The sequence below is a fragment of the Mastigoproctus giganteus genome, chromosome 4 (genome assembly GCF_048544385.1).
Source record: "Mastigoproctus giganteus isolate SK-2022 chromosome 4, ASM4854438v1, whole genome shotgun sequence".
NCBI lineage: Eukaryota > Metazoa > Arthropoda > Arachnida > Uropygi > Thelyphonidae > Mastigoproctus > Mastigoproctus giganteus.
Window position 1 is genome coordinate 201,005,054 of NC_143578.1, and position 24,674 is coordinate 201,029,727.

General features: G+C 37.7%; 1 protein-coding gene across 2 annotated transcripts in view; it reads left to right on the plus strand.

The window, feature by feature from the left end:
• The window catches only part of LOC150087324 (splicing factor C9orf78), a 163,374-nt gene continuing 138,700 nt past the window's right edge, over positions 1–24,674 (plus strand). Inside the window, exons 1-2 of one of the 2 annotated variants that reach the window (XM_090371989.1) lie at positions 1–148; positions 9,470–9,529. In XM_090371989.1, coding sequence (XP_090228115.1) covers positions 6–148; positions 9,470–9,529 — 203 coding nt within the window. In that variant the 5' untranslated portion in view covers positions 1–5. The remainder of the gene's footprint in view (positions 149–9,469; positions 9,530–24,674) is intronic. The other variant, XM_090371990.1, reaches the window with a different exon arrangement.

Consider the following 24,674-nt stretch of genomic DNA (forward strand, 5'->3'; position numbering starts at 1 on the left):
TAAACATGGCTACTGGTAGCGTGGATGAAATTGGTTTTGAGTCAGAAAAGTGTAATTTTAAGCAAAAAAAGAAAAGATTTCGAGTTCGGAAACAGTCGTCAAGCAGTGAGAGCGACGATCTATGTGCTAATGAAGAAGATAGTGTAAGGTAGTTTTAATTTGTAAAATCTTTTTGCATAGTCTGATTACAGTGTTAGAAGTGTCAGGTCAATGCATTTTCACGTCTGTGTGAAAGGCGCTTCATCGCTTAGACCACAGACCATATTCATAGCATTTAGTAACCAGGATGGTTACCAATTGACACAGACGTGTCACTTAGTAAATGTTCCCGGAACGAATTCCGTATAAACCTTCGGTTAAAATTAACAGAATTTCTGTAACCCAACCAGGGCCGCCCCAAGTGGGTAGGCGAGGTATGCATCGCTCACGGGCGGCAGTTCTAGAGGACGCCAAAAAAACGTTTGACCTATACAAGTCGGACCTATGTTTAATTAACGAACCTCTTTATAGCAAAATTTGCTATTTAGCAATACGCGCAATACCACATGTTCTTTCATTTCGCCCAAAGCGTTTCATAATTTCATCTTTTTCCTCTATCGACAGAGGCGGACTGGCCATAAGCCTTACTGGGGAAACCCCGGAGGACGATGTGATTTTTACCATAAACACTTGTATAAAGCCTCTACAAGTTTTCCCCTGTAAGCATTTTTGACAGTCTATTGATAATGTTTTTCTTTTCTCTCTGAATCTGTAGTATCTTCACTAGCACACTTCTTTTTCCCACTTTTCTCAAGTATTTTACTCATTTTTAGAGAAAAAAAAAAAACACAATTACAGTATAAAAAGGACAAAAATGAGAAGTCACGCTTGATACACATAAAGCTGCCTGCTTGTAGCAACTAAATAAAGTAAAGACAGGAACGCACTATTATCACTTCTCACTAGCTCACATTTTACCAAAACACATTTCTGGAGGTCACTAACATAAAACAATTTCCAATTGCGTTCCTGCTAGTGGAATCTGTTATAAATGGATAGTAAACTCGATCTAATTGCATTTGCGATAACGGACAGCTGGAATTTTGAGTTTTTATGTTAGGGGCTCACATCTGGTGACTATGGGCTTGGCACTTTGCTCATTGTCCTGAGCTGGATATCATCATTCTTCTCTTTCTTGGTTATTCCCTTTCTCTCTCTCTCTCTCTCTCTCTCTCAGGGTAACTCGAGGAATTTTTTTTTTTTTTTGGCTGGTGCAGCAATAAGCCTTAGGCTTCCTTGCACCATGTAGCTAATAATAATAATAATAATGGTGAAATGTGTTTCCCCTTCATTGAAATCTTCAATCATATGAAAAACATAAATACATTTCCAGAAACTTTTCTTCATTCAGTTTGGGTGATTCCAGAGTTCGACTGCTATTTCTTGTAAACACAAAGGCAAATTGTGCACAAGCAAATTCGGTTCGTGTTATATACGACATTGTTCCCCTATTTATAAATTGTGTATGATCGAATTTGTGTAGTGTAAACACATGTTATACAAGGATCTACCATACTATATACTGTATTTTAATTTTTTCTTAGGGTAAGTATTTTTTGTGTTACCACAAGGAACTTATTTGTTAGCATATGCTTATAGCTTAAATTCTTTATATGATTTCAGTTTTTTTAGCATTGCTTATAAATATCACGAAACTTACCTCCTAATCTGTATGGTTAAAATATAATGAAGAAATTAAAAAATATGAAACACCCCCTCCCTGGGGGGGGAGTGCACTCTTTTCCGCTTGGATCGTCATACATAAAAATTAACGATTATGAAACTAAGAATGAGAAGAACCAAGAGTTCTAACGTTGGAGTTTCGCAGTTCCGTCATCAGTTGGTTCATATAATCTGGAAAGAAATTCTGAGTGTCATAAAGGTTAACTCTAGCGCCATCCCATGGTGCATGGTTAGCACGCGCGTGCCCGAAATTTTACATTGTTTAAGGATGTTATCCTGTGAGGTTCAGTCGGAAAATCAAAAATAGCTAAAGATTCGTGTATTAATAATAGTTTATAACTGGAATTCAGTTTTGTTAATATTATTGCACAATCTGTTTGGGAGTTATTATTATGTTAATGTTGACTGAGTTCTGTGGCTGAATAATTAGCATGAAGGCTGGTTTGGTGATATAAGCTCTGTTATTTGCAGTTTTAGTGGATTCAAATTTGGTGGTAATCTACCAGTCGTATGCATTAGGATACCTGCAGACGCTCCGGTTTGCCTGCACAGGCCAAGTTTGTGTAGTTAAACCGGAACGTGTGCATGTAGTGCAGGCCGCCTGAATGGCCATCTGTCCCGGTCTGTAAATTTTGGTAATGACAGATATTGCCATGCATAGACTTGTAGATCTGTGCCTGTAGATGTGGTTTTCCCAAATATGGCACACACAAAAAGAACCTTGTGAAGGCGCACTCAATGCCATAAACAAATTCCGTACTTGATAAAATTGTTCTATAATTATTAGCTTCACAAGTTCTGATTGTAATTGGGCCTCTGACATCGGTAATTTCCAGATTCTGGGTTATGAGAGTGAGCAAACAGCAGGTTAGACAAAAAACCACACACAATGAACAAAACAAATAATTCATATTTAATGCATCTTAAATTCTTCTTCACTACCCTTAAGCTGTGTGAAGAAATTCTTCTTCACTACCCTTAAAGATAATATTACTATATTTGAATCATTACAATATATTTTTAAAAACGGTTTTACAGGTACTTTTTCAAATGTAGAGTTGCACTAAAAATTTTTCTAACTTTACCAATTTCAGCTGCCTCAGGTGAACGGAGTTTTTAAAATTTTATATTTTGATTAATTTTAATTATTTACAATTGACAGTGTATCAACGACTTTATAATTCGGCAATAATTTCAATAGAAAATGACCTTTTGGAAAAAAATAGACATAAATGAAATAAATTTGCATTTCTTAAAGCAAGAAAACTAAATTTGTATAATTTTCCTTTTATTTTATTATTGTGATACAATACAATTACAGTATGTGATTTATAATTTAAAGTTTATGTCCAGGATTTCAGAATGATTTTGTTATTTTTTGCTTGTTGTTTCATTATTTTATATGTGAGGTATTTTGTAATTCTTTTCTTTTTCAATAAGTGAATATTATTTTTTACACCTTATTTTATTTTATAATCCAAATATTTTGGGGTGGAAAATTTGATTTCGCTTACTGGGGGCACATAGGGTCGTGGTGGCCCTGACCCGAACCGGACTTATATATCATGGCCTCGCTATAATGAGACATTCGATTATAAAATTGATATCCCCCCCCCCAATTCCGTAAACAGTGATAAAACAATAAGACAAGTTAAATATTTTCTTCTTTGTTTATCTATACTGAAAACTGCATCTTCAAAAAGAATTAAAATTTTTGGACGACAGTCACAGTTCTAGTGCTGATAGCAAGCAGGATTATACCAAGTTTAGCAGTTGCACGGTCATTAATTAATATCAGAACAATGGCCATGAGCATTAGTAATTTTCATTCCACAAATATCGCATGCACTCACTGTTTAAAACTCTTTAAATCTTTTGTTCATAAAACATTTTTGGCAAATCATTGGATTTTTGCTACTTTCTAAGAGCCATAAACAGTGATAACTTAAGATGCCTTTAAATGATCAATAACCATGCTACTTTTAGTTGGCTTAGTCAACTAAAGTCAACTTTTAGTCAACTTTTCTTAGTTGGCTAAGCTAAGAAACTCAACTAATGGAGAATGAGCAAAGGGGACTATGCCATGGCATGGAGTAGTTAAAAAAAAAAAAAAAATCATTGCTTAAGTTTATTTTCCTTCTGCTTAAATTATTCACATCAAAACCACACTTTATCACATTCTTATATGTAATGAACATTTTATAAATTCAAGTAAGCATTACAAAAGTACAAGTACCTTTAGTTACAAGTGTTATTCTGCATCGTTGGGAAGCACTACAAATGGCTACTCTTTATTTTGAGTTCTTATGTTATCTTGCAGCAAAACTGGTAAAAATGTGATGTTTTATTTAGATTTTTGGGAAAAGCTAAATAAAACATCACATTTTTACCAGTATTCACAATATGAGATATTGTGAATACCTTCACAACGAGTTGCCTAGGTACTGCACTACTTCGAATAAGTAACGTTTCTTTGGTAGAGAAAACTACTGTTATTTATTCTGAGATGGGCACCACCACCACCCAGACAGCACCGTTTCGAAGCTGGTTGGCTTCATTGTCGGTGGGTGGGCAGGTATTCACAATATGAGATATAATAAAACAATGCATGCATACTGCTTGGGTAGTAGAAATGATAGAGCTGCATTACCCATGATTAAACAGTCTTTTCATATTCATTGACATTTAGTCGAGAAATATATTTAGAATAAAATATTGTACATAATAATTATGTGTAATTGCATGGTATACTGCAAGCAGAATTCAAAACAAAAAACTCTTTCCAGAAATAAAATAAGTACAGTAAACCCCCGCTATTCGCGGTCGCTGATTTAATATAAAATTAAACCTAAAAAAATGTGAATTTTAAAGCGCCGTGCACATTTTCTGCCATGAAAAAATGTGGCCGTGGCTAAAATTATCTTTCCCGGTCAAAACAGCGCTCAGTGGGTGAGGGGGGTGACAAAATCGAGAGCGTGGATGTTTCTCGCTAATCCTTGTTCAGTATGTGTTATGCCATTGTCATTGAAGGTTTCGTCGTTTGCTTTTAATTTATATGCTTATAAATTGAATAAATTTATCAATTTATAAATTGATATGCTTACAAAAGTGATAAATCTAGTTTTGCAGTGCAAAACCGACTTTTTCGAGTGTGTTAACGGAAGAAAGTGACTTTATTGTGAACAAGTTCTTTCTAACCCGTACAAAAATATGGCTACGAATAACAAGGGAAATGTGAAAAGATCAAAGAAGGCGATGACATTAGCGAATAAAATTGAGTTATTAGACAAAATTTCTAATGGTGAAAGTGTCTCCTCAGAGCCGACCGGGATAGCCGGGTGGGTAAAGTGCCTGCCTGGCAACCCAAAGGTCGCGGGTTCGAATCCCGCCTCGGGCTTGGATCAAAGTACTGCAAAAACCTTGGGAGGTGCACTATGGCCACAAAAGCTGATGCGCCAACAACTACAAAAAAAAAAAAAAAAAAAAGTCTCCTCAGTGGCAAAACATTATAAAATCAATACGTCAACGGTACGATCAATCGAAAATTGGAAGAAAAAATCCACCGTAGTGTCCGTGAAAACGCGCTAACTGCTTCAAAAATTTGCTCTGTAACTCGTGATGTTAAATTAGAAAAAATGGAAAAAGCTTTAAATCTCTGGATAGAAGACCGAACTCCAAATAAAATTCCGTTAAGTTCACTCATCATTCGTGAAAAGGCAAAACACCTTTATCAACACTTTAGAGCAACTGGTGATAGCACTGGCGGGATAAGTTTTTTAGCTAGCAAAGGATTGAAAGATTTGTTTGAAATTTCTAATAAATATTACATTTAATATTAAATTGTTTCTTATTTTCATTTCGATGCCTTATGCTTGCATTTCACTACGTACTGTCTATGTACATAGTCATATTATGAAGGTACATATAATACATACATATTTTAGACAAAATTTTAGACTAGTTTTTCTTATATTTCATACTTTGGAATGGAACCCCTTTATTACTATGGGAGCCATAACTCAGTATTCGCGTTTTCGGTATTCGCGGCATTTCTCAGGAATGTAACTCCCGCGAATAGCGAGGGTTTACTTTATTGTGTATATGTCAGGTGCCATGCAGAGTTTGCAATTTTTTTGGGTGGGGGTGCTCAGCCAGAGTAAGGCTGATGTTACACATGTTCAAAAAAAAAACCTTGGTTGTTCAGTACATCTTTTATCTTGTCCACCTTGCATTTCATGCTATACCTGTGTTCATATTTTCACACTTCATTTACACCTACACACAAAAGGCTTTTTTATACAAGTCTGTACAAATGAAAAACCCCTCTACTCAGTTTGTACTTTGTATTGATATAAGCACCACTTCACTCTCCTTTTGTAATTGAACACTGATGTGCCAAGTCATGTAACTTCTGACAACCAACTATATTTTTAAAATTTTAATTAAAAAAATGAAGGTAAAGAAATTGAAACAATTGATAAAATAAGGAAGAGCAAACTGCTGCCTTTATTTCAGGTTGATTTATTCTTCTTTTTACCGTATTTGTTTTCCAAAAAATATACAGTACCAGATAGTGTGCAAAGTATATACATGTCACAAGAAATAGTAGGAGAATTATAAAATAGAAAAATTAAGATTTGTGCACTAACAGAAACTAAAGAGAAGGGGAAAGATATATTAAATATGGGAAATTATATATTAATATACTGGGGGTGCAGAAAATTTAAGCATTTGATGAAGGGCATAGGAATCTTAATACTGTACATGAATCATAGAAACAAAACACAGATCAGCATAAACTAGAATTGGAAAGAATATTACACATAAAAATGGATTTGCAAAAGAAAACATTAAACATATCAAACTCTAACATGGAGCTAAATGATTTTGTAGTAAGTGAGAGGAAAATGAAGAGAATTTGTTGGAGTTAAGCATAACAAAGGTGCCTGGGGTGGATAGGATCTATCCAGTTATATTAAGGGAGGCAGCAAAGGAAGTAAGCAAACCTTTAGCCATAATTATGGGAGCATCCTTTGATCCAGGGGAAGTCTCCACGCACTTGAGATGTGCGAATGTATCCCATATTCACAAAGGGTGACACGAGTAATTACAGACCTGTTAGTTTAATTTCTCTTCCAGGGAAAATAATAGAGTCACTGGTTAAAGAAGTAATGCAGGATCATCTAGACAAGACTGTAGTTATACTTCAGACACAGCATGGGCTTGTTAAGGGGAAATCTTGTCTGACCAATTTGATTGGATACTACAATATGGTCATAAAGAAACTGTGATTATATTGCAGATGCTGTTGCTGTAGAGATACTTTTTATACTGCTGTATAGATTGGAGCAGTGTGGCATTAAGGGCACATTGCTACTTTGGATAAAGAGATGGTTGAGTGGAAGAAGACAGAGTGGTAATCAGTGCACACTTTTCTTCGTGGACTAATATTATTAGTGGCATTCCCCAGGGTTCGGTGTTGGGCCCATTGTTGTTTTCTATATTATCAATGCTATTGATGAAGGCATATCAGGCTTAATGTCTATTTGCAATGATACAAATGTTGGCAGGGTGGTTAATGACAGTATGCTACTGCAAGAGGTTCTAGAAAAGTTATCCAGATGGGCTGAGAAATTGCAACTGAAGTTTAACATTGACAAATGCAAAGTATTGCATGTGGGTTATGTACCAACTATGTGGATTTTACAGTCAGGTTAGTGGAAAATGAAAAAGACCTGAGGGTAATTGTGCAGTCAGATATGAAGTTCTCTGAGCATTGCAGACAGGCTGCCAGGACAGCTCATTTTATTAGTAGAGATAAGGAGATGATTATCCCATTGTATAAGGCAATGGTCAGACCACATCTTGAGTACTGCATACAGGTCTGGAGGTCTTATTTTAGGAAGGTTGTAGAGCAGCTGGAACAAATACAGAGAAGGGAAAGAGATTGGTGAAGTAAACAAAGGGGTGCTCTTACCAAGAAAGGCTTCAGTTCTGCAGTTGTACTATTTGGAGACTAGGCACCTGTGAGATGATCTGATTGAGGTGTTTAAGTCTTTTAATGGTTTCAGCAAGCTCAGTGCTGATGGGATTCTTCCTCTTGCTCAGATTACTCACATGAGGGGGCATAAATCCGTGTGGACAAAGGGTGTTTGCAGAATAGATGTGTGGAAGTTTGCCTTTAACCAGCGAGTGGTTGATCGTTGGAGCAAATTTCCATCTGTCGTGGAAATTGATAGAATAAATAAATTCAAGGAACTGGACAAACTACTGGAGGGAATGGGAAGGTTTTTTTTTTTTTTTTTTTCTTTTGGCTGATTCTGTATAAGCTTGCTTGCTTTCTTTCATCATATGCTACTGCTAATGCTATGCTAATATTAAGTGTATATGGCCCAAAAGAGGGCAATCCCAAGGAATTTGATGAATTGTGTAATCAACTACAAGATTTAACTAATAAGATAGATAATAAATATGAATTAGTAATAATAGCAGGAGACTTAAATGCCTGAATAGTAAGTAAAATAAAATTGGGGGAATTTGTCAATTGTTTAATGAACAGATCAGTGAATCAAAATGATTGGATAACTTAAACTGTTAATGTAGAATTAATAATACTGTTATTGTAGCACAGACTGTTAATGTAGAATTAATAATACTTTTTTTTTTAACATAAAGAAGAAAATAAAACAACAGAGATAAATAATAGGGGCAGTAAATCAGTAATTGATTATATAATCATATAAAGATTATAAAACTTAAAATATAAAAGATGCAAAAACGTCACTATCAGTAGATATTGGAAGTGATCCTAAATTAGTATTAGCCATGTTGTGTGAGAAAGCCACAGGCTTTTGCTGCACAAAAAAAAAAAAAAAAAATTAGAAAAGGAAACAAATTATGTGCTTCCCTGCTCACATAGGTAACTATCTAGTTGACCTCTGAATTTCTTCAAACTCTTAGTTCATTTCTACAATTATACAGTTTTTCTTTTATACAATAATATTGAAATACAATGAGTTGTTGCTAAGACGTTTTGATTCTTTTGATATAAGTAAAGGATTCTGGTATTGGGAATCTCATTTCAAATAATTTCATGTTATAATGTCTAGTTAACAGTCCTCTAAATGGTTCATTCTGTAATTTCGAATTTTCATTAAAATTTTTCTAAATCTCTTTCTCATTGATTTGTATATTAAGTATTTGTTGTTAAGTATGCAGCTTTCTCAGTACTTACAGAATCAGAAATAAAGTGCTTCAGAAAAAAAAAAAGCTTAACATGATGGGAAAAAGTAAGATAATACAATAATTGTGCAGTTATTATAGGCACAGAAATTTTAATTCTGTTTTCTGTAAGTTGGTCATCTGCTTAAGTTGGCCAGATTTCAGTGGAATGGCAGGTGGCTAATTTGACAGATCTCACTGTATTATTGTAATTTTTTTCATTGTAAAAAGAATTTGGCTGTGTTTTTTAACAGAAAAATAATAAATAAATAAATTCTTCCCATTCATCCTGTTTTCTTATTTGCAGTGACATTGACCCCTTTTATTGATTTATATTGCACTCTGAAAATTAGAATGAATCATCTGAATGTATAGTTTCATTTTGTGCCTTGCACTGAGAAAGAACCCAAGTTTCAAGTTTAAAATGTTTATATTATTATTCTCTACCAGAATAAAGTATTTTTATTGAGTAAATATAGTATCATACAATATCAATTTTTATAAATCACATAATTTGAATTTTTAGGCTGCTGTTAGAAAATGCCAAAGAGTTAAGAAAACTCCGGAAACGTCCAAGTGGTGTCAGGTAAGATATAAAATGAAACAGTAATTTTTTTTTCCCTTGCTTTCTTCAATTGCTTTAACCTTACTGCACTTGAAATCTGAGCTGAGTTCACTAGGAACAGAGAAACTCCCTTGTTATCTTCTTTTTATAGTCACATGGAGTTGAAGTGACCCCTGTTTTAGAACAGTGTTGGAATTTATGAAGTTTTAACTTTTTCCACCCTTTGACTAATAATAATATCTTGTTTGTAACATTAAAATATAACATTTACATCAGGTAGCACTGCTATTTTTTGAAGTGCTGGTCAAGACATCAAAGGTGAATATTGTTGGAGAGGATATAACGAATGCAGAATTGGAATTTGTGAGTACAATGTGTACAGAAAGGATAGACAGGAGAGGAAGGGAGGAGGGGTTATTTTACCCACAAAATCTAAGGTAGTGCATCCAGTTGACATGGGTAGGCATTGCAGTGTTGAGTCAGTTTGGTGTGACATAAGTGCTGGCAAAGCAAAAATGAGAGTAGAAGTGTGTTATAGGCCTAATAACTCTGATGAGTACAACGAACAACTGTACAAATAAATATAGTGGGCCAGTAAATCAGAATATCTTATAGTAGTAGTAGTAGTAGTGGCATGTTATGCAAGAAAGCAAATGTATGAGCTTATGCAGCATCACCAAAAAAAAAAAAAATCACACCATTCCCTCCAAATGCCTGTCCAGTTCCTTCTTAAATTTATTCAACCTATCACCTTCCACAACGACAGATGGAAGTTTGTTCCAGCAATTAACCACCCGCTGGCTAAAGGCAAATTTCCGCACATCTAATCTACATCTGTCTTTTCTTAATTTGAATTTATGCCCCTTAGGTTTGTAATCTGAACAAATGGAAGGATCCCATCAGAATTCAGTGTGCTCAATCCATTCAAGGCCTTATACACCTCAATCAGATCACCGCGCAGGTGCCTAGTCTCCAGCCACTGCAATTTGCAGAACTTAAGCCTCTCTTGATAAGGGGATCCCTTCATTCCCCTCACCAATCTTGTTGCCCTTCTCTGTATACGCTCAAGTAAATCTACATCCTTCCTAAAATGAGGCCTCCAGACCTGTACGCAGTACTCAAGGTGTGGCCTGACCATTGCCTTATACAGAGGGATAATCACCTCCTTTTCCCTGCTAGCAAAATTCCTATATATCATTGACAAAACCCCATGACCTGCCCTGGCAGCCTGTCTGCATTGCTCAGAAACTTCATATCTGCCTGCACAATTACTCCCAGGTCTTTTTCATTTTCTACCACCTTAAGTGTAGTACCACACAGTTGGTACGTTTCTCTGGGGTTACTTCTACCCATATGCAGTACTTTGCATTTGTCAAGGTTAAACTTCAGTTGCCACTTCTTAGCCCATCTGCCCAAATTATCTAGATCCTGTTGCAGTAGCACACTGCCATTACTGTCATTAACAACCCTGCCAACCTTTGTATCATCTGCAAACTTCGACACTAAGCCTGATATACCTTCATCAATATCATTGATAAATATACAAAACAACAGTGGACCCAACACCGAACCCTGTGGGACTCCACTAATAACATTAGTCCAAGAAGAGCAGCACCCATTGATTACCACCCTCTGTCTTCTCCCACTTAACCATCCTTTTATCCACTGTAGCAACTTACCCTTAATACCATTCTGCTCCAATTTGTACAATAGTCTTCCATGCACAACAGTGTCAAAAGCTTTCCTGAAATCCAAATATATGATATCAAAATTATTTTTTGCATCCAGTTCCTTTGTAACCACATCATAATATCCTATCAACTTTGTCAGACAAGACTTTCCCTTAACAAACCCATGCTGTGTCTGAATTATTGCTGCAGTCTTGTCTAGATGATCCTGCAATGCATCTTTAACCAGCGACTCCATTATTTTACCTGGAACAGAAGTTAAACTAACTGGTCTGTAATTACTCGTGTCACCCTTCGATCCCCCTTTGTGAATTGGGGATACATTTGCACATCTCCAGTCCATGGGAACCTCCACTGAGTCCAAGGATGCTCTCATAATTATGGCTAAGGGTTTGCTTAGTTGCTTTGCCACCTCCTTTAATATAACTGGATAGATCCCATCCACCCCAGGTGCTTTTCTTACGTTTAACTTCAACAGTTTCTCTTCCACTTTGCTCTCAGTTATTACAAAATCATTAAGTATCCTGCTACAATTTCATAACCTTCTGCCATTTTCAAACCTTAATAATTTCTCACGTGTGAATGTAGATGCAAAATACTCATTCAGTTTGTTTGCTATCTGAGCAGGATCATCAATAGTCGAACCATCGATGTCAAGTGGACCAATCAGATTCATCCCCTTCCTTTTAGAGTTTATATAAGTAAAGAAATCCTTGCTGTTTTTCTTAGCATCTTTTGTCAAGGATTTCTCGTAATCTGCCTTCGCCTGCCTAACCTCCTTTGTAACTTGGTTACAGATCAACTTGTAGCTATCATAGGCTTCTGTGTCATGTGTTAATTTGTATGCATCCCATGCATTTTTCTTCTCTGTTACGAGTCTCATTAGTTCATTTGACAACCATTTAGGCCTAAACCTTGAACAATATTTCTTAATAGGTATGAAACTTTTAGTAGCATCCACGATTAATTCCTTGAATGCTTCCCACTTAGAATTTACTGTTGGTAACATCATCAGTTGATTCCACTGTACAGAATTTAAAAACTGTCGGAGACCACTGTACTCGCCTTTACGGAAGCAAAAACCCTTTCCTTTACCCCTGATGGTAATTAAATCTTTAAGTAAATCCCACATCAGTACACTGTGATCACTGCCACCTAGTGGTTCTTTTATCTGCAAATTCCTAATACATGAATGATCACTGCTGATAACCAGATCAAGAGTATTACTTTCTCTGGTTGCCTCTCGAACATGCTGCTGCAGAAAACAATCATCCAATAAATCCACAAATGTCTGACTAGTGTGTGAGTGCCCAACCCACAAGTTCCAGTCAATATCTGGGAAGTTGAAATCCCCCATTACAGGTGACCCCCGCTTAACGCTGATAATTCGTTCCGGAAAAACAGAGCGCTAAGTGAATCCGCGCTAAGCGAGCGCCGCTTTCCCATAAGGTAATATATGTATTTATGAGCTGCGGTCAGTGCCATAGGATATTTCCTAATGAATAATAAACAGTAATGAAAAGATGCACAAATGTCGGTCAAAATATTTAATATTCAAATATTTGCACATATAAAATATTCTGCATTGCATACGTATAATTATGTGGTAACTACTTGCGTATCAAAAGTAAATTTAAAATTCCAATTAAAATAATGAATTTAATTTAATTGATGAATTTAATCATGAAAACTGTGTGGATTTTGAGTTGAACTTTGGCCCACTAAAAGGGGTATTAATTTTAAATCCCCCGCAGCGTTACAACCAACAATAAAGTCAACCGATCCTTCACCGCTTTGAAACCTGGCATGTTTTTTTCTTCTTTTAGGCATTCGTTTCCACAAAAGTCCTGCTTCAGCTATGTTAAAAACTTGTTGAGAAGTATAACACATAATACCCCTCTTCAATAATTTTAACAAAAGTTCTTTTTTGAAAGTTTCGGCTCCTTGATCTGCACTTGCGGCTTCTCCCTGGATTTTAAATCTATTCAACCAGCCCTTACCAGTTTTAAATGGTTCCACATTTTTTTTTTAGGCGAGTTTTCTTCAGATCATCATATTGGCTAATCTCTTTCTCTCTCTCTCTTTTTTTAATATTTAACTTAACTGAATTCTGCATTGGAATATTATCTTCAATAAAATTAAAGTCTTTCCATTTCAATCCTAATAGCCGGCCTAGTCCTAGTTGCTTGCAGTGGAACAGCTATCTTTCCCGCTGCAAAAATTAATTCTTTATTTTTTTATAATTGTTCTTACAGTTAAAGTTGCAAGTCCTAAATTATGGCACACATCCGTTTGTCTTTGACCGGAATCGATTCGCTTCAAAATGTCTAATTTACTTTTCAAATTCAGTCTTTTTCTTACATTTATAGTCTTCGTACTGCGCCCAGACGTTGTTGCTTTTTCATTCCTATCAGTCATTATTAGCTCTTCGAAAATGTAACTGCGTTGGTTGAATTAATTACGATACAATGTTCAAGTAAACTTTCCGTTACGCACGATGTCTAATACTCTACTGAGTGATGACTAGACTTCGGATAAATGCATATAACGCAAATATTACAAGCAATATACTTGATCAATTTTTAAAATGTTGATCGCGGAACTACGTAACAAGTCACTGTACTGAAACTAAATTAGCGTGCGAGAAAATTTTACTGAGCGTGGGAAAATTTCTCAAGTCGGCGTGGGAAACGTTTTAATGCTGTTTTGCTATTCATTTTCAAGCTATCGACTCCATCAAATGAAACGATTTCGTTAATATGTCAAAAATGTAATCTGTAAAAGGGCGTTATAGTGATCAGTGACAGCGTTATAGTCAGATACGGGTTATAATATAAGAACAGCGTTATAGCGAATCAGCGTAAAGTGAACCGCGTTATAACGGGGGCCTGCTGTATAAGACATTCCGATTTACTAGCCCACTCTATTTCTCTGTACAATTGTTCATTGTACTCATTCGAGTCATTAGGCCTATAACACACTTCTACTCTTATTTTTGCTTTCGCAGTGCTTATGTCACACCAAACTGACTCAACAGTGCACTGTTCATCTATATCAACTGGATGCACTTCTTTTGATTTTATGTTTTTCTTAATTAACAGCATAACACCTCCTCCCTTCCTATCCTGTCTGTCTTTTCTGTACACATTGTACTCCCCAAATTCCAGTTCGGCATTCCTTATATCAGTGTGACACCATGTCTCTGTTGTTGTTGTTATTTGGTTTTTAGGAGCATTAGCAACTAAGGCCATATTGCTCCGGGATATGCGGTGGTCATTCCCTGACCTTTTCGCATCCTCCGTATTTGGTGGTGACGGGCTCGAACCCCGGTCTAATCAAGAAGCGTGTGCTACGCACTGCTGCTGCTCCTTCCCACCAGGCTACGGAGGCGCCACCATGTCTCTGATATCCCAACAATATCCGCCTTTGATGTCTTGACCAACACTTCAAATTCATCAAATTTATTTACTATACTTCTAACATTGGTATACATGCAAGCATACTTGCTCCTACTCCTATTCTTTGTTACCCTAACACATCCCATATACCCACCCATTCCACGATGACTGCCACCCGTCCCCGAAACCCCAACACCCCATGCTCCAGGTCGCTACTTATTCTAATAGACGCAAGAATCACCTTCACCTCTGCCTACGGCTACTGTTAAACTATTAGTCCTTGTATCCCCCCAAACTATCAGTTTTCCGACCCACCCAACACTGCCTCGATAGCATCAGCAAATATTCTTGCACCCTTTCTATTTAAGTGTATCCCATCTCTGTAGAAGCAGTCTCTCCTGTTAACAAGTACAGTCCAGGCTGAAAAAAATTCTATCCCTTGAGCCTTGCACAGTCTTTCCAGGGCCGAATTGATTGACAAGGCTCTCATCATATACTCCCTCCTATCGTGTCTGGGCAGAATTGCAGACACTTTCAAATTCAACCCTAATTCACGGCTATCTAATAGAAACAGTGAAGCGTATTACTGTTTCTATAATTATACGTTAGATCTACCTAGCTACCTCAATTAAAAATTTGAATTCCCTATCACTATATACGAAAACAATGCCTGCAATATTCAAATGAAATATCGGTTTTATAAAGTATTACGTATATCTACAAAAACTGTTTATATAAATTAAAATAAAAATAACAAGCATAATTAAAACTATAAGACTACGTATTTTTTATGGGGGATTTTAACTTCCCAGATATTGACTGGAACTTGTGGGTTGGTCACTTGCACACTAGCAAGACTTTTGTGGATCTATTAGATGATTTTTATAATGTTTCTGATGAAATTTGCCCAGAAGTATGTTAAAAACTGAAACTATCTTCAAACCTATAGATATGCTTTCTTAAATAATAAGAAATAACCTGGAAGAAATATTTCCAAATATGATCATAGCTATTAGAATATTTTTATCCCTTCCTGTAACAGTAACAGAGCAATCATTCAATAAATTACAGTTAATAAAAGATATATCTGTGTTCAGACATGTCACAGGAAAGATTTAAATGCCTGTGGTATATTATCAGTTTAAAGAGATATGGTTGAAATGTTCTCTTTTTCAAAATGTAATTCAGAAATGGGCAGATTCTTCTGTAAATAAATAAATAAAAACAATAGTAATAGTGATTAAGTTTGCCTGTGATTAGAAATAAGGTACATAATTATATTGCATTCAAATTGTATAATTTATGCCTAAAGCCTAATAATAAATTACACATAGTTCTTTGTGAACTTTGTTTTCTTGCAATAAATCAAAATAACAGTTTAGAAGTACTGGCAATTTTAATTTCATTCATAAGCAATAATAATAACGAAGCTCATGTAAAAATTCCAGTTTATCAAAGAAAGTTTACCGTATTACAATAGGCCTCTATATTAATGTTTGAAACACAAGTTTCACATTGGTTTCACATCTGCAGAACATTTAACATTATCTCATCTGATTGGAGACAATGCAGATTTAGCTGAGTTTGCATTCTTGAAGCAGACATGATTATTTAACAGATTTTAACATTTCAACTGCACTACTAAATAGAATCAAGCACAATATGGCCTTAGCAGGCCATTAAATAACATACCAACAACAGTCCATACTAGACCTCTAATCACAGACAATACTGGGACCATAATAACACAGAAGATGATCCAGCATAACAGACCAGACATAACTTAATTGACAAGAAGGAAATGGCTACCTACCGAAAAGATCAGGCAGTACTCAGATATAAGACAGCGAGTCAAAGATATGTGGCATATGGAAGAAGTAATGACCATCCTGATCACTATCAACCTGGCGCCTCCGTAGCCAGGTGGGAAGGAGCAGCAGTGCGTAGCACATGCTTCTTGATTAGACCAGGGTTCGAGCCCATCACCACCAAATACGGAGGATGCGGAAAGGTTAAGGAATGACCATCGCATATCCTGGAGCAATATGGCCTTAGTTGCTAATGCTCCTAAAAAAAAACCAAACAACAACAGCACTATCAACCACTGGGATGGAGCCAGAGAGCCTCCATAAGAACCTAGCAGCAATAGATCTTCCAGAGAATGCTTGCATGGAACTCCAGAAAGCCATGATTCCAAACACCTGTAGGACAGTAAAGCCGGGTCCAGATGCACAGTTTTTTTACATTTTGTCTGTACAGTTTAGACAGTGCTAAAGACGTTGCAAACTGACGTATCCACATGTCTCCATTTTTGTGCAGTCTTTTCACTCATTTTTAATGTGAACGGCACACAAAATGGATGGGTGAAGTGTTGCTGTTAGCAACTTTTTCACTGTGCCTGGCCAGAACCCCGGTACCATTTTGGCTGTCTGGGTGCACAGTGTTCTCCTTGATTTGATCTAGCGTTTATTAGAGTGATCTCAGTGTTTTAAATAAGAGACTTCTTATTTACCTGTGCAGTGACTACTGCCGAGTGGCTGGCCTTACTTCCATGCAGCCTGGGGTGAGCGACCAGGGGACTCCTGGTTGGCTGAGTAGGCCTTGATCGACGGACTATTGTCGGTCAAAAGTGAACTGTAGTGTGGGACTCTAAGGAACCGAACATTGTATTTCCAGCAAAGCCCATATTATTATTGTGTCATATACATTTATTTTAAAAGTACCCTTGCAAATTGTCTGTATTTTGAAAAGGAATTGTGACTATGTCTGTTCAGGCAAAGGCAAAACTAGGTTTGAAGACACTGGACGGCGAGGCAATGGATGTTGTTGATCCTGGCGCTTCTGGCACTGCAGACAGCAGAGCTGAGAACTCAGGTCCTGTAACAACACAAGTAGTGCTCAACCGTTTGCCTGGAGACCTTGGGGTCTTGATGGATAGTGACTTATCTAATGATTCGACGGTTGTCAAGTCTTCCCCAGAGAACTGCTGCAAAGCAGCTCAGACAGGACTCTGACGATGAAGGAGATCCGCAGGAAAACTTCAAAGACATGAAAGTTGTGCATCAGCGACTACATGTTAAAGGCAATGTTGAAGAGTCAGTCCTCTGTCAGCATTGCGCCCACGTCGTATGAGGCGCCTCCATAGCCAGGTGGGCAGGAGCAGCAGTGTGTAGCACATGCTTCTTGATTAGACCGGGGTTCAAGCCTGTGACCACCAAATACGGAGGATGCGGAAAGGTCAGGGAATGACCACTGCATATCCCCGGAGCAATATGGCCTTAATTGCTAATGCTTGTAAGAACCAAATAACAAACAAATAAATGTCGTACGCAGAAGTCGTGCGAAGCCAGAAGAGCATAATCCCTAAGAAGACAGAAGTGCACGCCATTCTGATCAAGTTGGACTTGGACACTCTAAAGACCAGTGAGGCCGAGAGATAGATTGTTTTGTAAGCTGTGAAGCCTGTTCTGAAAAGCATGAATGTTTGTCGGATGAGAACTATCAAGGATACTGTAGTTGCGCTGGAGGTGGAGAAAGGCAGAGTGTTCATGCACTGGTCATCCTACAAAGTCCGACATATCTACTTCATAGTGAAGTGTTTCAAATGTCTAGCCTTCAGCACCTAGCGAAGAATTGTAAGTTCAAGGTCGTTGTGCTGGAGAAGGCCACTTTTTCAAGGAGTGTCCGAAGAAGGCAGAGAAGCCTACTTGTGTGAACTGCAAGAAGCAAGGCAACGTATGTGACCATTCTGTTCATAGTAGAGATTGTCCCATCTACAAAAGTTATTTAAAACAGATTAAAAGTAAGGTTGTGTATGGATAGTACACCCATAACTTTTAACAAAGGGTTCAGCGTTATACAGATTAACGGTCAGAGATCGTATCCAGTTGCTCTACAGTTGGCGGAACACTCTAGGAAAGAAAAATGTGACTGTATCCTTTTGCAAGAGCCGTATATGTGGCAAACGATAAGGTTTGAGGATATCCCCTTGATTATAGGGTTGTCAGGCTGCGATAGTAGTTTGCAACAGAGATCTGGTGGTTACCTAGTTGCAGAAGTTGTGCTCCTCGCACTATGTTTGTGTGGAAATCATCGGTTCTTTTGGCAGAATATACTTTTTTAGTATTTATGCCCAGTACCAGGAACAGCCACAGGCCTATCTGCGGTATATAGATGAGCTGCGTTAGCAGGAAAGAAAATACTCATAAGCATAGATGCTAATGCCAAGTCAGTAAGTTGGGGTAGTACAAATTCCGACTATAGAAGACCACTCTTTGAAGATTGTATACTGGCAAATAGACTCGAAATTATAAATGGCCCTGATCAACCTTGTACCTTCTCTACATTGCAAGATGAGTGTAACATCGATATCACACTATGCACTGGTAATGTGGTGAATGAAGTTGTTAAATGGTCCGTTGAGACCGACTGGTCATCGAGTGACCACCATGTTTTACAAAGTGAGATCCGCCCATTTGAATGCAGAACTGTCATTTGTGATGTGGATAGGTTTGTGATGAGTACCGCTGACTGGAGAAGGTTTAAGTCAGTCTTAAATGACGTAACTGCCAATGAGAACTGGAGACAACGTTGCTGTTGTAGCTTGGTGGCCAAAAGAGTTTCCTTAATTAGTGAGCTTCTTTAGAAGGCTTGTTGTGCTTCTATGAGGAGAGGAGGAATAGAACGATGTCTGTTCCCTGGTGGCGCAGGGAGTTAAGCAGACTTAGATGCCTTGTCAATAAGAGCAGAAGGAAATTTTAGACAGCCAGACGGGCTGTCTACCGAAACCTGGATGACTATTGGGAGCGATTTGCTGCAGCAAAGAGAAATTATACCAAGATGATTCGTGACTGCAAGCGGAAGGCTTGGTAGGACTTTTTCTCAGACAGGGGCAATATGAATCCTTTGGGATTGCCGTACTGGCTTGTCATGGATAAGGTTAGACTTGACCAGGTCCAGCCTTCTGTTTACAGGGGATTGAGCAAGTCTCAGACCTGGAATGATACGATGCTTGCGGTCCTTCGTGCGCTTTTTCCGTCGACCTTTGGTGGGAAGGTCGACGGAAAGAAGCTGTATGGGAAACTGAGGAGAATTACCCGAACTGACTGGGGAATCAAAGGAAGGAACTTAGACATTGTGCATACGTGCCTCTTTGTCCCTATTATTACATATGCCTGTGGAGCCTGGGGTCAGGTAGTAGACAGGTGTGTTGATGGCAGCTCAGAGATTTGCATTACTCAGCGTGACCAGAGCTTGCCGTACAGTCTCTACAGAAGCCCTACAGATTATCACTGGTGCAGTGCCAGTTGACTTAGTGGTTCTCGAGCGACTCCTGAAGTACCAAACTAAGAACAATATTCCCATGGAGGTGTTAGTTCGTTCGTTCTCACCCAATGCGGGCAGAACTTACGGCAAACCTGACTTGAAGGCAAGTGTATATCGCAAGAAGTCCATCGGCTCTGGCAGGAACATTGGACGACGTCCTCTAAAGGCAGGGTGACGTTCAAACTGTTGCCTGACGTTTCAAAGTTAGAACAGATACACAGGTGGCCTAAGCTGAGTGTCTTTCAGGCCATGGTTGTTACTGGACATGGACTTCGGTTGCGGCTACATCAACTAGGCCTTGCGGACAGTGATTGCTGTTGTTGCGGACAGATTGAGGATAACCAGCATGTAATATTTCAATGTCAGATGTATGACATACCAAGGCGAAGGCTTATTAGCCATCTAGGGATGTCCTCTCCCCATGAAATGCATAGGCTTTTTGATGATGAAAGTGTATATAAGATTTTCTTGGAGTTTCTAAGAAATGTAAATATTATTCGTAGTGCTCAGGGCACTACTTGAACCGGAGGGTTCATTTTATCCCCGCATGCTTGGGGATGTTAGCATTGTGTTATAGCTGCTTGTCGTTGCTTATTTAGTGTTGTATTATATGTTGTATTATATGTATATGGTACATTTTGACTTCTAAATTGATGTATAATAATTTTAGTTTGACTTAGATTTTAGATTGTGGTTGAATCAAAGCATTCTGAATTCTATGAACTTAGTGTTAAAAATTGGTGTAAATTTAAGGGGAGTAGCGACCTGCCTCCATAGCGCTAGGGATGGTAAACTTCCCTGCTGCAGGGCGAGTCCTTTTGCAGCATGGAAGGCCAAATAGGTTGGTGTAAATAGTTAAATTGCATTGATGAATCATGGTGTACGCAAAAGGTGGTGTAGGGATTGGTTACTCAAGAGGCTACAACATTCTAATGTCAATTTGATTCGTGAATTGCGTGATGAACCTGAAGACTGGAGGAATTATTTACATATGGATATAGAAAAGAAACCTGTATGCATTTGTTGTCACTCCAATAATCAAGAAACAAGGCACTTGTATGAGGAAAGTAATTGGACCTCATGAGCGATTAAGTGTTACTTTGAGATTTCTAGCAACAGGCAGAACTTATAAGAACTTAGAATTCACAGCTGCTATATCAAAACAATCATTAAGCAATACAATACCAGAGACATGTAACGCTATATACACCATTCTCAAAAAAGGAATATTTAAAGGTAAGTAAAAGAAGTGTGCATTTTCGAAAAAAAGTTTATTTATTTATTTTAAGAATACAAAAAAACAAACAAGTCTTATGCCTGGTAATTTGTAAAATAACGGAAGTATCAGGTGCTGAGTGTGTTGGCTCAGAATTAAGACAAGGATTTATTACTTGCTGTGGCACTTGTCACTGCACATGATGGTGCCATTCACTATTAGTTCCAAGTTGAAGTAGGGGTGTGATTTCCTTGTAGTTGACAATCTTAAAATAAGAGACTCCAGTTCCGCTTCAAATAACACATTGGTAGTAATCCCAGGGGCTCACATCTAGCAAGTATGGGCTTGGCAAATCCAGGGTCCTGAATTGGATATCATCATTCTTCTCTTTCTTGGTGATTCCCTTCTATTCTCTCTATCTTTCTCTCTCTCTCTCTCGGCGCCTCCGTAGTCAGGTGGGCAGGAGAAACAGTGTGTAGCACACGCTTCTTGATTAGACCCGGTTCGAGCCCGTGACCATCAAATACGGAGGATGTGGAAAGGTCAGGGAATGACCACCGCATATCCCACCAGGAGCAATATGGCCTTAGTTGCTAATGCTCCTAAAAACCAAATAACAACAACAACTCTCTCTCTCTCTCGGGGTAATTCAGAATGTTTTTTTTTTTTTGCCTAGTGCAGCATAAGCTTTAAACTTCCTTGCACCATAATGCTAATAATAATAGTAATAACGGATAAGGCAATCCCGCACAACAGACCAGACATAACCCTTGTGGACAAGGTGAAAAGAGCTACCTACCTGGGTGCCTCCATAGCCAGGTGGGCAGGAGCAGCAGTGCGTAGCACACGCTTCTTGATTAGACCAGGGTTCGAGACTGTGACCACCAAATATGGAGGATGCGGAAAGGTCAGGGAATGACCACCGCATATCCCCGGAGCAATATGGCCTTAGTTGCTAATGCTCCTAAAAAAAAAAACCCAAACAAACAAAGCTACCTACCTGATTTACATAGCGGTGTCCAACACTAGCAATGTCCAGAAAACCCACGAGGAAAAAATTAAGAAGTATACGAACCTGAGACATGAGATCAATTAGATGTGGCATATGCAAGAAGTATCAACCATCCCGATCGTCGTGTCAACCACCAGTATGGTACCAGAGACCCCTACATAGCAGCCTAGCAGCAATAGGTCTTCCAGAGAACACCTACAAGGAACTCCAGAAAGTCGCAATCCTGAACACCTGTAGTATAGTCAGAGATTTCCTCAACCAACAGTAACACCAGCAGTACCTGTCACAGAGTGGAATTCCCCAATCGGGGAGAAATAATATAAGAGCAACAATAATAATAATAAGCTTTTGAGCGAAAATTTTTTGTCTAGCATTAAGAATTCTCAGCTTGTTGGCAACATGTTTACCGTAAGTATCAAACGAATCTTCTGGCTTCAGAGATTGTAGTTTTTCCCCAACTAGAATCATCACTTCTGTTCTTTTGTTATCGTCAAAACGTTGCTTCCTCTTCTCTGACAGGCTGTGTATTAGAAAAAGATGAAGTAATGTTTTTTCATTCCAACCAACCTCGAAGTGTCTAGATGTGTTGTAGGAGGCGAGAAAGGAGAGGTCTCTTTCTTCTGGATGATTTTCATGTTCACTTAAGATGTCATCCGAAATGTTCTGTTAAAAGCAAACAAAGAAAAATTGGGATAAGACTGTTTGAGATATACTTAAATATTGAAAAATATATGCATATTCAAATACAGGTGACCCCCGCTTAACGCTGATCATTCGTTCCGGAAAAACAGAGCGCTAAGTGAATCCGCGCTAAGCGAGCGCCGCTTTCCCATAAGGTAACATGTGTATTTGTGAGCTGCGGTCGGTGCCATAGGATATTTCCTAATCAATAATAAACGGTAATGAAAAGATGCACAAATGTCGGTCAAAATATTTAATATTCAAATATTTGCACATATAAAATATTCTGCATTACATACGTATAATTATGTGGTAACTACTTGCGTATCAAAAGTAAACTTAAAATTCCAATTAAAATCATGAATTTAATTGATTTAATTTAATGGATGAATTTAATCATGAAAAATGTGTGGATTTTGAGTTGAACTTTGGCCCTCTTCCAAATAAACTAAAAGGGGTATTAATTTTAAATGGCCCGCAGCGTTACCACCCAACAATAAAGTCAACCGATCCTTCGCCGCTTTGAAACTTGGCATGTTTTTTGTTCTTTCAATATGAAACTTCTTTTAGGCATTCGTTTCCACAAAAGTCCTGCTTCATCTATGTTAAAAACTTGTTGAGAAGTATAACACATAATACCCCTCTTCAATAATTTTAACAAGTTCTTTTTTGAAAGTTTCGGCTCCTTGATCTGCATTCTAAATCTATTCTACCAGCCCTTACCAGTTTTAAATGGTTCCACATTTTTTTTAGGCGAGTTTTCTTCAAATACGATCTCTCTCTCTCTCTCTCTCTCTCTCTCTCTCTCTCAATATTTAACTTAACTGAATTCTGCATTGGACATTATCTTCATTAAAATTAAAGTCTTTCCATTTCAATCCTAATAGCCGGCCTAGCCCTAGTTGCTTGCAGTGGAACAGCTACCTTTCCCGCTGCAAAAATTAATTCTTTATTTTTTTATAATTGTTCTTACAGTTAAAGTTGCAAGTCCTAAATTATGGCACACATCCGCTTGTCGTTGACCGGAATCGATTCGCTTCAAAACGTCTAATTTTCAAATTCAGTCTTTTTCTTACATTTATAGTCTTCGTACTGTGCTCAGACGTTGTTGATTTTTCATTCTTTTTTCATTCTTCGAAAATGTAACTGCGTTGGTTGCATTAATTATGATACAATGTTCGAGTAAACTGTCCGTTTCGCACGTTGTCTAATACGGTACTGAGTGATGACTAGACTTCGGATAAATGCACATAACGCAAATATTACAAGCAATATACTTCGTCATTTTTTAAAATGTTGATCTAGGAACTACGTAACAAACCACTGTACTGAAATTAAATTAGCGTGCGAGAAAATTTCACTGAGCGTGGGAAAATTTCTCAAGTCGGCGTGGGAAACGTTTTAATGCTGTTTTGCTATTCATTTTCAAGCTAACGACTCCATCAAATGAAACGATTTCGTTAAATATGTCAAAAATGTAATCTGTAAAAGAGCGTTATAGTGATCTGTGACAGCGTTATAGTCAGACACGGGTTATAATATAATAACAGCGTTATAGCGAATCAGCGTATAGCGAACCGCGTTATAACGGGGGCCTGCTGTATGATTTTTTTGACAGTTTCTAAAAAGTGAAGATGACTGGATAGAAATTGCAAAGGAATTCGAAAATAAATGGCAATTCCCTTATTGCCATAGACAGCAAGCATGTGTTGATTGTACCAGCCAAAGGAAGTGGATCATATTTTTACAACTATAAGAATACTCACAGTATTGTACTTATGGCTATTGGAAATGCCAATTGCGAATTTATATATTGCAATGTAGGAACAAATGGTCGAATCTCTGA